This window comes from Balaenoptera acutorostrata, chromosome 3, assembly GCF_949987535.1.
Source record: "Balaenoptera acutorostrata chromosome 3, mBalAcu1.1, whole genome shotgun sequence".
In the NCBI taxonomy this organism is placed as follows: domain Eukaryota; kingdom Metazoa; phylum Chordata; class Mammalia; order Artiodactyla; family Balaenopteridae; genus Balaenoptera; species Balaenoptera acutorostrata.
Window position 1 is genome coordinate 178994882 of NC_080066.1, and position 12367 is coordinate 179007248.

A 12367-nucleotide genomic window follows, 5' to 3' on the forward strand; every position below is an offset into this window, starting at 1 on the left:
TGGTAAAATATTGGGAATCTAGTTCCGCTGTGAGACCCTTTTCCCCGTGCACAGGGGCTGAGCTGAGCCCCCAAGATCAGGCCCCCGCTCATGACATCTGGCGCTGTGTTTGCCTTGTAGGTGTGGAACGCCGTGGACTCGGGAAGCTGCTTGCAGACCTACTGCCTGCACAGTGAGGCGGTGCGGGCCGCCCTGTGGTCCCCCTGTGGCCAGCGCGTCCTCAGTGGTGGCTTCGACTTCGCCCTGCACCTAACAGACCTCGAAACAGGTGTGTTTCTCTGTTTCATTACCCCGAGGCGCCCCCTCCTCTGAGCTGGCAGCCGAGTCAGCTTTCTCACTGGGGAGGCTTCTGGGAGGGGGATTCTGCAGCCACAAGCTGCAGACAGTTTCAGGGCAGGGGCAGAAGGGATGAGGGTAGACTCACGCTCGGCAAGTGTGTTTCCAGGCTGTTTGCCTGAAACCAAGACTGTCCCGTAGGGTTCACAGTGGACCTCTGCCAACCTGACCAGAGGACAGAGCCCCAAGGTTGTCCCAGCCCCAAGCTGTGGAGCTGGATAAAGAGGTGGCTTTTTAATCAACTTCTGACATGCAATTTGTACTGAAATAGATTTAGCTTTATCACAGTGTCCTTTGGTTGGAATCAGTTTAGAATTCCTGTCAATTCATTATCGCTGAAAGGCTGTCAGGAATGATTCCAGCTCATAAGGAAAGCCTGCAAACGAGTTCTGCTTTCATGCCCACACTGAAAAGGCATTTGGGTGAGATGGATTCGTGCTGGCTAAATCCTAAGGGGGCTCTTGACAAGCAGGGCGAGAAGGAGAGAGGAGTCAGCGGAAGGAACTTTCCATTCCCCAGCGTTCCGATGCAGCCGGCACGTTGAGCATGAATCCGGCCACAGCCCCGGAGCGGGGGCCTGTCTGTGCTTCGGGCGAGGACAGAGCCAGCGAGTGCAGACCTGGGTTCCAACCTTGCCCCTGACCCCCAGGCCGGCTGCCCTCAGCGCCCACGTTGCCTTTTCCTCCCTGGGTTCCTCCTGGGTCACTTTTCTGCTGGGCGTCACTGCCAGCACCAGGAGGGGAGGCCTGGGTTCGCACCACTGCCCGGGGCGTCCCTTGAGCCCTCGGGCAGCCCCTGCCTGCCCGGCCCAGCTGTGGCGGCGCTGGGGTCCGCGCCTCTCCCAGAACCTGGCAAACAGGGGATGATCACTCCGGGGTCCAGCCGCCCAGCTCCGCCCCGCAGCTTGGATGCAGCGGGTTTGTTCCTCACCTGGAGTGTCCTCCTCTCTTGCTGGGTCACCGGGGGACGGCCCTGTTGAGGCCGTGCAGCTCCTCTGACTGGGCCCCGTGTGCTGTCGTGTAGGGGTGTCGGCCAGGCTGTTGGCTGTGTTGGCGGCTGGTCCTGTGCCACAGGCTTTGCGCACATTTCAATCCTGCCAGCCGTTGTTTTCCCCATTTCACAGGTGACGAGACTGAGGCTCCAAGGGGCGAGTGACTGGCCCAGGGCCTCCCAGTGGTGCAAGGCAGGCGGGGATTTGGAGCCACGTCCGTGCAGCTGCAAACCCCGTGCCCCTTCCACGGTGCTGAGTGTACGGTGTTCTTTTTCGCAACAAAGACCGTGATCTTCCTGTGAGCCCCTCCAAGAGGGAGCCGAGGCTTGGGGGTTTGGTGCCGCTGGGTGACGGTGACAGTTGGGTCGTTGATGACAGCAGCAGGTACTGTCACTGAGCCCCTACTGTGTGCAAGGCCTTCCTCTGCAGCTTAACGTATGGGGTGAGGCCCCATTCATCCCTTGAGACTGGCACCACCGGCATCCCCTCGTCACACACAGGCCCGGGGCACAACCAGGAAGCGGCTGAGGCAGGATGCACACAGCTCTGCCAGGCTCCGAAGCCGGCTGCCTGACCGTTGTACTTTGTTACCTGTGTGTCCAATGAGCCGTGCTCGGTACTGGAGACACAGAGGTGAATAAGTCCCAGGATCCACCCTGGAGAAGCTCACATCCGCTGGGGGAGACAGAATTGCAGAGAGTCCCAGGGTACAGTGATGGAGAGAGATATAGGAACCGCAGGGACATCTAGCCTGGGAGATCAAGGAAGGCTTCCTGGAGGAAGTGGGACCCAAGCTGAGGCAGGAACTGGGGGACAGAGAATCAGGATGGAGGGGGGCTGGGGAGGGGGAGGGAAGTGGGTTCTCAGCAGATGGAATGAGGACGGAGTTCAGGAACATGAACCACGTGGTGTGTGTGGAAGTGTGGGGTGCAGGGAGCTGGGGCAGGTGAGTCTGGGGGTGCAGGAATGGGAGCTCGGGCTCCATGCGCTTCCTGGCCTGTGGGGTGCGCATTCCCCAGATGCCGCTCCCCAGTCCAGTGTCACTGAGCACCCATGGGTACCTGCGCTGCCTGCCCAAGAGTGGAGAAGGGATGCTTCTCACATGCTGGTGATGCTGCCGTGTTAATCAAATACAAGTCCATTTGATAACATTAATGGATTCCTAGCGGCCCTTTGTCATGATCTATCTTCTCAATCAACAGATGTTAAGCAGACATTGCCATTGTGTGTGTGTGTGTGTGTGTGTGTGTGTGTGTGTGTGTGTGTGAGTGGGGGGGGAGGCTCTGACATTTTCAGACGTTCACAGAGAGTCCTCTCACCTGGCCAGTTAGGCACTGCCACAGCAGGTGGCAGTAGGGGGCCGTTGCTGAGTTTGGAGCAGGAGAGAATCATGGCTCCAGTGCACCCTGGGCAGGTCTCCCTGGTGGCTCTGGCGGGTTGGGTGTGACCTGAGGCTGGGTGGGGAGCTGCAGGCGGGGACGTGGCAGCCCTGCCCAGCTGGCGGTAGAACTAGCTGGAGGGAACATTGTCTGGCCCGGGCCCAGCTGCTCCTCCAGCTGTGGTGTGTTGGGTGGGACGGGGAAAGCATGGCCCTGCCCTCAGGGCTTTGCCGTCCCCCCGGGGAGGTGAGGGGGCACTTTTCCCCTCCACCCTTCTGCTGGGAATGGGCTCACCACCTGGTTTGCCTATTGAAGGCCCACTTTCCTTCAGCAGCTACTTGTACAGGGCCTGGGCTGGGGCTACCGTGGTCAGCGTGCTGGATGTCCTTTGTTGCTTGGTGGGTAGGGTCCAGGGGTCTGGCCTTGCCCTTGGGGAAGCCCTCCAGCCCCTGGGTGGGGCCTCTCCCACTGAGGGGTTGTTGGTTTCTGTGTCCATCCCCATGGCTAGTGTGGGAGCTCCTTGAGGATGGGGCCCATCCAGGTGGTCTTCATGTCTCTGTCACCTGGCCAGGCCTGGCTCGGAGCAGCTGCTCAGCGTGCGTGCGGATGAGGCAGAGTTGAGGAGACCCTTGCCAGGCGGGGGTGGGTTCATCAGGGGCCGCCGGAGTGGGGTCTGCATGCACGCCCATTCCTCATTCCGGCACCCCGTCTGGCCCAGGGTGTGCGGGGGGCTCTCTGTGTACAGCCTCCGTGGCTCTTGGCCTCGTTTGACTTCTCCTGTCCTTTCTCGTCCCTGAGTCTGATCTTCCTTTTCACTTGCTCTGCCTCCTTCCGCTCTTGGTGATTTGGCTTTTTCATTTCAATCTAATTAGAACTCCCTGCCAGGAGAAAGCAACGCAGGGCGTTCTCACCGCAGCGCTCTGGGAATTAGTCACTCCGTGCCCATTGTCGTTAATGGGTATTTGGCGCCAAGGCCATTTATCCTGGTGTCCTCAGTCAATACAGTTAAAAATCTGTGGATTCTAAAACGTCAATACCCGGCCTGAAATATGGAGGGCCAGTAACATTTTATCTCGTTAATTTATAGTTCTGACGGGCTGTTGGCTTATAGAACAACCATGAATCAACACTTAAATAAAATCTGCTCACAGATTAATTATTTTTGGTGCTATCATTTCAGTCTGTAATCTTCCTAACAAAACGTGTCGGGTGCATTAGGCTGAGGCGGCCTCGGGGAGCGCTGGTCTTCGACTCCACCAGGGCCCGAGTGTCGCCTGCTTTATGAGTCAGCTGTCCGGCAAACCAAATCAGCCAGTCTCCTCAAAAGCCCCTGAAGAACTTGAGCTCGTTCAGTTCTTTTTTTTTTTTTTAACATCTTTATTGGAGTATAATTGCTTTACAATGGTTCGTTCAGTTCTAAGTGGTACTGGTTCTTGCAGATTCCACCCCTTAGACCATCGCCCCCAGCCTGGCTGTTAAGGCCTCGGACGCATCCGGGGCCTCGAACTTTGCATTTGTTGGCTGCACAGGAGATGGTCCTTTCCCTGGAGCCCCCAGGGCCCTGCATGGGCAGGGCACCCTGTCCTCCTTCCTCTGCCCAGTGAGCTCTCCTGACGTGTGTCCAGCCCATCCGGGGCATCCAGGCCGTGCCACCTGGTCCCAGCTCCCGGATGCTGGAGGCAGCCCAGCGTGGTAGGAGGAGCTCGGATGGGGTGCAGACACGGCTCTTCCACCTACCCAAGCCGGGCGTCCGTTTACTTCCGTTTCCGCATCCGTGAGACGGGTAGCAAGGCCAGCGGCTGGGTCGTGGAGGGGAACAGCTGAGATAACGTATCCAGAGTGCCTGCTGCACGGCGAGCACTCAGCAAAGGCTGCCCTTCCCTTCCGCGTCCCTGCCCCACAAGGCCCTTCAGAAGGTAGGAAATCATGGCCTTGTTCCTCTGAGCATCCAGAGAGCCCCAGCGGCTGGACCATTTCCCCAAAGGGGGCAGCTTTGGTGGCTCAGTTCCAAAAGCCCCCGAAGATCCCCCCGAGCCAGCTTACTAGGTGGCTCTTGACCGCACGTGTGGGTCTGGGGGCAGACGGGCAGGAAGCCCGCCTTGCAGGTTCTCCCAGCCTCTCCTCCATCTTTTGCTGCTCCGTGACAAAATGGCCTGAGTGGGGTAGCAGCTTCCTCCTCGTGATGGGTCGCACGTGCCTTTTATTTGAGTGGGTGTCCTCTTCACTCAGACCCCGCTTCCCGCGTCCTTGCTGCCCCCAGCCCCTGCCTGGCTCCTCCTGCTCTGGGGTCCCTGTGTCTTTCCGTGGGGGTCATGGTGCATGGGCATGAGTGGCCGATGGGGACTGGACCCATAAATGATCATTACTTTTCTTTTCCAAGAAGTGTCTTCTGGTGTCTCCCTTGTTTTTGCATCACGACTGGGGCCTCCATCACAGGAATGCTCCAAGGGAAAGGGGAATGACAAATTGGCTGGGTGCTCTCTGTGGGCCAGGCTGTGGGCCGTGTAGCCCTGGTTCCTGGCACCCTGCCTGGCCTGTATCAAGCCAAAATGAATAAGTGGATGTTAGGCCCTCTGCTTATTACATATTTAGTCCTCATGCTAACCTATGAGGGAAGTGTTTTTATCCCCATTTCATGGGCTCAGAAACTGAGGCTTGGAGCATTTGATGACTTGCAGTGACAGAGCTGGGGTTCAGCTCCGGCCCATGTGACTGGCAGAGGCTTTGGCTGTTGAAGGACAAGAGTGGGTGCCCTCAACCACGTGTGTTTCTGGGCTGTGACCAAACAGTTTGCTTAAGCCGACTCCGGGGGACCCCGCTTGGCTCTCACCCAGGCAGCCGGCTCACCACCTGCCGAGGATAACTCGGGGCCTCTGGGAAGAAAGCGCCCCAGACTGATCTTGACTGATCCCTCTGATGAAGTGACCGGCTGAAGGGTGCTTCTCCAGCTATCGACAGCCGCCGTTCCAGCAGGAGAAACGTTTGCCCTGACGATTTTAAAACCCTTGTCAGAGGAAGGGTGAGAAGCGTCCAAATTAAAAGCCCGGAGAAGAGTGTCAGGGGCTCTCTCGGCGTTGGAGAAGTGGCTGCAGGGGGGCTCCTTGTTGTGCTAAAGCCTTCAGAGCGGTGCCGCCCCCCAACCCCGGGTCTCCTGGGAGGCGCTGGTGAGAGGGGCCTGGGCTTCTCCAGCCTTTAGGCTTTCGAGCACCATGAGTGTTTGCTGGAACATCTCAGAGGAACCCGGTCAGGTGTCCTTCATGCGCCCGCGGACAGCAGGATGGTCTCCTGCCAGCGGGCATGGATTTGGCGCTCCCGAGGGTGTGGGCACGTCTCGTGTCATTGCTCCTTTGGTCCTCGGGGTTTTACTAGTAGATCCAGACACGGAGGCTGTGCAGAGCTCTGTGCCCAGTGAGGCCTGAGCTGACGCCGGTGCCCTCTTGCCCCGGGGGCAGCTGCCTGCTCTCCTGTCCTCTGTCCCACAGGTACAGGCGGGACCCCCCAGACTCCTCTACACGAAGGAGTCCCACTTTCTCCTAAGCTCGCTCCTTCACCGGCATCCCTTTCCCAGCCCTCCTTTAAACGAGTCTGTTCTCAGGGCTGTGCCCTCTTGATCCCGGGCACCGGTCCCCATTCCCACCCACGCTCTTCTCCTCCGCTCCGAGGAGTGTTTCCCTCCAGTCCCAACCTCGATTTCTCCCCCTCTTTGCATACAGCTTTGGGGTAAGAAGCTGACCTAGTTGTGGATATTAAATCAGATGTTACCAAGCTTGAGTAAAGCCCCTGCCAGCCCCGTATCTCACACTTTAGAACCTGCCTTCGAGGTCCTTCCACGCCTCCCCAAACGTCTGACTTGTCATCTGCCTCTAGTTAAGCTTGTGCCAGCCCTCTGGATAAATCAAAGGTGGTTTTTAATCAACGGCACTATTTCATTCATTACCATTATTGCACAGCGGTGATGCTTTTATCTCTGTGTGTGTTTAATTGCGATTGCACTGCGGTTTGGCTCCCTTTGTAGGTAGGACGACCTCTGTTGACTGACCCCAGAGCCTAAGCACAGTCACGGCTTGTTCCTTGTCCTGGTGGTGACCTCCGAGTCCCAGAAAACCAACTTAAGTTGTACCTTTGGGACCTGTTTGCAAGTGGAGAACTTTTTTTTTTTTTTTTTAATTTTGGAAAATTCAGTCTTGTCCAGTTAATTAAATGCAGTGGCCAAACTTGATATGAAAGAAATTTCTACAACAGCTACTGCTGTTTCTTCTGTGACCACTACTGCTGCTGCAGCTACTGTCTGTCGGGCCTGTCATTTGTCTGGGGCTTGCTGTCTTACACGCATTATTTCTAATTCTCACAACAAGCCCTGAAGGTAAGATTTATTATCCTGATTTCACATATTAGGAGCCCACGGATCTGAGAGGCTTGCCGGCTGATCCTGAGGCTGCTAGCTTATCTACAGGGAGCGTGCAGACACGGGCCCATCTGACTCTGGCCTGGACCCTCCCCGGGACTCTGCCCGGCGTGCCAAGATGGCCCTTGTTCCTGATTCACAGAGTTTGATTTGAAACTTAGTAAGCTCCTTTTTTCGTTAACTTTGAGTCAGGAGGGTTAAATTTACAGCTGGCTGAATACTTCCCAGAGGATGAGTGTAACGATATTGATTTTCGCGGAATGAGTCATACGCCGCCTGCCTGGGAACACGAGCTCAATCACCACCAGCCGACAGCGGCAGCCAGTCCCCCGTCAGCATCTCCCCTACCGGCTCCCGAGCCTGTGGTGTGCACGCAGAGCTGAGCAGAAGGAAAGGTCACGGATCGCTCGCGGGCGGGCTCCGGGGTCACACGGGTCCAGCCTCTGTCCCAGGGTGGCCGACTCGCACGGCCCTGGACGAGGCCTCACCTCTCTGGGCTTCCATCCCCCATCCCCCAACGCTGAGAAATGGGGTAATTACGCCTCCCACGCAGGGTTGTGGCATGACACGTGCAAGCCCCAGGCAGGCCTGGAGGCGATAGGCGCCATCTCTCTGGAGAGGAGGGCATGAGCTTCCCTGCTCTTTCTCAGGGACCTGTACTTGGATTTCACCTGACTTGGGTCAAGTGCTTCTTACGGGCCAGGAACTGGGCCGGGGGCCAGACGTGCTGAGGGGCAGAGGAGGCCCCTCAGGGCCCTGGAGCCCTTGTGACGATAGGGTCCCACAGGGCAGGCGTTAGGGTTGACAGGCAGTGTTGCCTGGCCACGCAGGTGGCCACCTTGGGAAGCTCAGTGTCTCCACTTGAGAAAGAGGGGGGCCCCCCCCGAGGAGGAGCCCGGCCAGCCTTACCAGCTGCCTTGTCGTAGCAAAACTGGTGACGGTGCATTGGCAGCACTAGTAGTGTCAAGAGAACCAGCTGAGTTTCTGCATTCTGTCCTAAACATGTTTCTGCTTTAGTGGCGATTTATAGTTTATTTGTATCATTATGGATTCAAGGAGGAAAAGAAGTGATTTTTTCCTAACTCCAAGAGAGTCTGAACAGTTCTTTTATACTGGTTGAGTTCATTAGAACAAGATCAATAAAGTCAGTGTTAGTGGACTAAATATTTTCAAACTCGGTTTCTCATAAGCAGCATGCAGTGAATAAATGGAATTTTCCATAACAAACATGTAAACAAGCCAGATAAGTCTCACAGTTAAAGGTTATATACAACTAACCATTGTGCTCAAAGTAGCATTGCCCAGGAGGGGATGCGATAAACAAGCTACTCCCGGCTTCCCTGGTGGCGCAGTGGTTAAGAATCCTCCTGCCAATGCAGGGGACACGGGTTCGAGCCCTGGTCCAGGAAGATCCCACATGCCACGGAGCAACTAAGCCTGTGCGCCACAACTACTGAGCCTGCGCTCTAGAGCCCGCGAGCCACAACTACTGAAGCCCGCACACCTAGAGCCCGTGCTCTGCAACAAGAGAAGCCACCGCAATGAGAAGCCCACGCACGGCAAGGAAGAGCAGCCTCCACTTGCTGCAACTAGAGAGAGCCCGCGTGCAGCAACGAAGACCCGACGCAGCCAAAAATAAAAATAAAAAAAAAAATAAAGAAAATAAAGAAAATAAAAAAAAAAAAACCAAACAAACAAAAAAAGCTACTCCATTTATGAGAAGTTGCAGAGTAGGAACACATTTGACAGCAAAGGACCTTCACCTCCAGTATGGCTATCACCTTCAAGACAGTTTCTGGTAAATATTTACCAGCCTTTGTCTGTATCTCTTTAACTAAATGTAAAGGCCAGTCCAGGGCATTGTATTCTCATAGCCTCAGAACAAAAACTCAACGTCAATAATCTCTCAAGTTCCCTGCTGTTAAAAACTCATATCCCTTGGTTTTAGCTTTCAGTTTAACTAATTCAATAATTTGAGGTTTAGTTTTTTTCAAACTGTAAGAGTTCTCCCCTTCGTTGTTCGCTGTCTGCCAGGCCCTCTAGAATGCTTTCCTTACAGCCCTCCCGACAGACGTGTGTTTATGAGGGCGTGTGACACAGCAGTGAAGGGCCCTGCCCAAGGTCGCTCCACTGGAAGTGACAGAGCTGGGGTGGGACCCGGGTGTGTCTGACTCTCCACCCCTCTGCTGTATCACCTCCCACTTTGAACAGGTTGCTGGGTGCCAATGGCTGGGGTCCTGATTTCTGAGCCACAGTCTTGCCCCAGACCTGCTTACCTCGTGTTTCCCAATAGGTATCTGTAATTATTATTCAAAAATGGAAAAATTTCGTTTTGGTCCCTTTTAACAAAGAAGTACAGTAAAGGCCTAGTTATTACAAGTAAAAGTAGGAAAAGATATAAATTACAGCTTGTCTTCGAACTGGAAAATTTTAGTACTTAAAAGACATAGATTCTCTCTCAATCTCTTTAGGGGATTGAGGATGAATAACGTAGTCAGAAATACATTTTTTCAGCAAAAAAGTTCAGTCATTATCTTTTAGCAACTCGACTTTCACTTTTCCTCTCATCTTTTTCCCCCATTATTGGCAAGACTGTCACGGCACTTTTTGAAAAAAAACATGGCTAATTCACTGCTTTTCCTGAAATAAGCATATGGTATATGCTATGGTCCAAGAAACAGGGAGAATTTTTTTTCCAAGCATATAGAGTTTGTTTTTCCTTTTGGACTTAAGGGTTGGCAGTGAGTTCCAAATGAGCAAGAAGTCGGCATTAGGCGCAGCTGTATCTGTCTGGAGAGAAGACTTCTGGCCTACAGGGGCCTTCTCGCGCCGGTGTGAGGGTCGCAGCGACATCTGTGCTCCTTTTCCATCGCGGGGATGTGATGATAGTCCCTCGCCCTTGGCCCCCATGTGGCTCTCCCAAGCCCCTTGGCTGGAGCGAAGCTCCTGAAGCCAGCGCTGCAGGCGCGAAGCCCATCCCCAGGGCACACAGTACCGCACGGGCGGGCGGCCGCCTGCTCCGTCCTCCCCAAGAGGGGGGCTTGCTAACCGGGCATGTCACGCTTGCTTCCTGACCCCAAAGTGTAGCAGAAAAGGCGAGGAAGAGTTTGGGTCCCAGAAAAGTTTCAGGAAAGGAAAAGAAGAATAAGAACAAGCAATACCAGGTTTCCAATTAGACTAATTCCTCGGGAAGTGAATTTTTTGGTCTACTCGAGAGTGTTGCTTGTCTCTTGACCTAATGAGAGGGACACAGCACACAGAATACTACAAGTCTGCTCATCTTCCTCATGCTTTTATAGAAGAGTTCTTTACTTATTAGAAGAACAGTATTATGACAGCAATATTAGTATAATTTAAGAGGTTGTCTTACTACCCCTAGAACAACTCATTTCCTGTTGGTGAATCACGTCTTCCCTATCTTTTGTTCACGTCAGTCCTTCTTTAATACTCCTGTAATTCAAGAACGGGTATCAAGCTTTGTCCCTCTTGCCACAGAGTGCTATTTATAATTTCAGTTGTAAATGGCTTTTCAACCTTCCACCAGGCAGAGAACCACATCTGCCTTAACTGCTCCCTCAGCTAGGCTGCTCGTTAGGGTCCCTTCACCGTAATCAGTGGAACGACCCAAATTGACCAGCTCGTGACAGCATTGCGAAGACATAGCATGACCGTGGAAATCTTTGTGCATTGCATTTTGCAGCAAAATAGTTAAGGGGTTTGTTGAGCTTAAAGGGGTATAGAGTCTTCATTTACAAAAAGCCAAGTGTTTCCAGAGTTTTCTCTGATGGCAACTGACTGCCAACTGTAGGCCCATAGAAGATATTAGAAAAAAATCAACACACTTAATCATCCATCAAGGTAAAGGTGATGCTTGAACAAAGAACAAGAGAGTAGCCTCTTTCCAAGAAATCTGTACTATGGAGAGAACACTTTGAAAACAGATGTTTTTAATTGTTTATATCATTCTGTAATTTTTGTTGCCAAAAACGATGTGAATGTGTCACCTATTAAAAACTTCAGTGTCAGCACTCTTAACCTGGGAACAGTGTTTTTCTAATCCTGCTTTAAAATCCTGTAAATGAAAATTTCAGTGGATTTTGAATTAGGTTGTTAAAAATATGAGAATACAGTAATACCCACTGATTAGTTGCAGGAGCCATTATTTGACATGAGGGGAAATGGAGCTTTATTAGCAAATTGTTCACAAAATCCTTTGCATCAGTGGTAGATGGAAGTGGAAGATGTCTTCCCTGTTGCTAGTGGTAAACGTCTTCCATTCTGGGTCCTCACATCTCTGGAAGGAGGCTTTGGGGCTCTGACAGACTTCAGTGTGTAAACTCAAGCTGTAACCGGGCTACTGTCAAATCACTGAGTCACAAAAAGGTCCCTACATTTAAAAAAAATGGAAGCATATTCAGTCCTGTTGCTCTTACTAAAATTATTATAACTAATTTGATTTAATAATTTCCAAGAGGTTTGTTGATACTCTTAGTAAATGGCATATTAAGATATATTTTAAAATATTGTTTATTTTATCCTTGTCTCATCCTTCAAAATGTTCTTTTTTTGGTAATTGCTTTCATGTTCATAATATATTGGTACAGTAGCACACTGTGTAACTTATAAATAAATATACATGTGTTGGCGGTATGTGCCTAAGGGTTTCTCATGGCTGGGATGTACTGTCAGACAAGTTTGGAGACCAAGGATCTAGGCAAATTGGACTTGTCAAGGCTTCTGCTGTAACTCTCAAGAGGACCAACTGATGACTTTCATTTCCTTACCTGGTGAGCTGGTGGAGCACTTAACTAAAGTGTGGTCCTAAACACAGAGCAGGGCAGCCTTCCGGAAGCGCTCTCTGAATTGAAGGACCAAGTGTACTTCCTGGGTTCCCGTAAGAGGAGATGATGCTTGAGATCTTGGCGTTGCGTTGGTATCCAGCTTCTTATGTCCCTAACTGCCCACTGCCTCAGTCCAGGGGAAGGGTTTCAAGGTTGTCCCTCCTGGGCTGTGGCACTGTGTAGAGGAAGGCATGCTGGCTTTCGAGACCTGGGCTCAGCACAAAAGATCTGTTCCCCGAGTCTGACCTGTTCTAAATGATCGACATTTCTGGCGTTTTTATGGCTTACCTCTAAGAGAGCTCAGTGATAGGAAGACAGTTTCCACAGCAGAGGTATGTGTGTGCACGCAGACGTTTGCACAACATCCAGGAGCACTTGACAGCAGTTTCATGGCAGATAGAAAAGGTGGTCCACG

General features: G+C 52.7%; 1 protein-coding gene across 5 annotated transcripts in view; it reads left to right on the forward strand.

The window, feature by feature from the left end:
- WDR25 (WD repeat domain 25) overlaps positions 1 to 12367 on the forward strand; it is a 140640-nt gene that overhangs the window by 80485 nt on the left and 47788 nt on the right. For all 5 annotated transcript variants that reach the window (XM_057543274.1, XM_007178857.3, XM_057543277.1 and 2 more), the window contains exon 3: positions 121 to 268. In XM_057543274.1, the coding sequence (XP_057399257.1) occupies positions 121 to 268 (148 nt within the window). The remainder of the gene's footprint in view (positions 1 to 120; positions 269 to 12367) is intronic.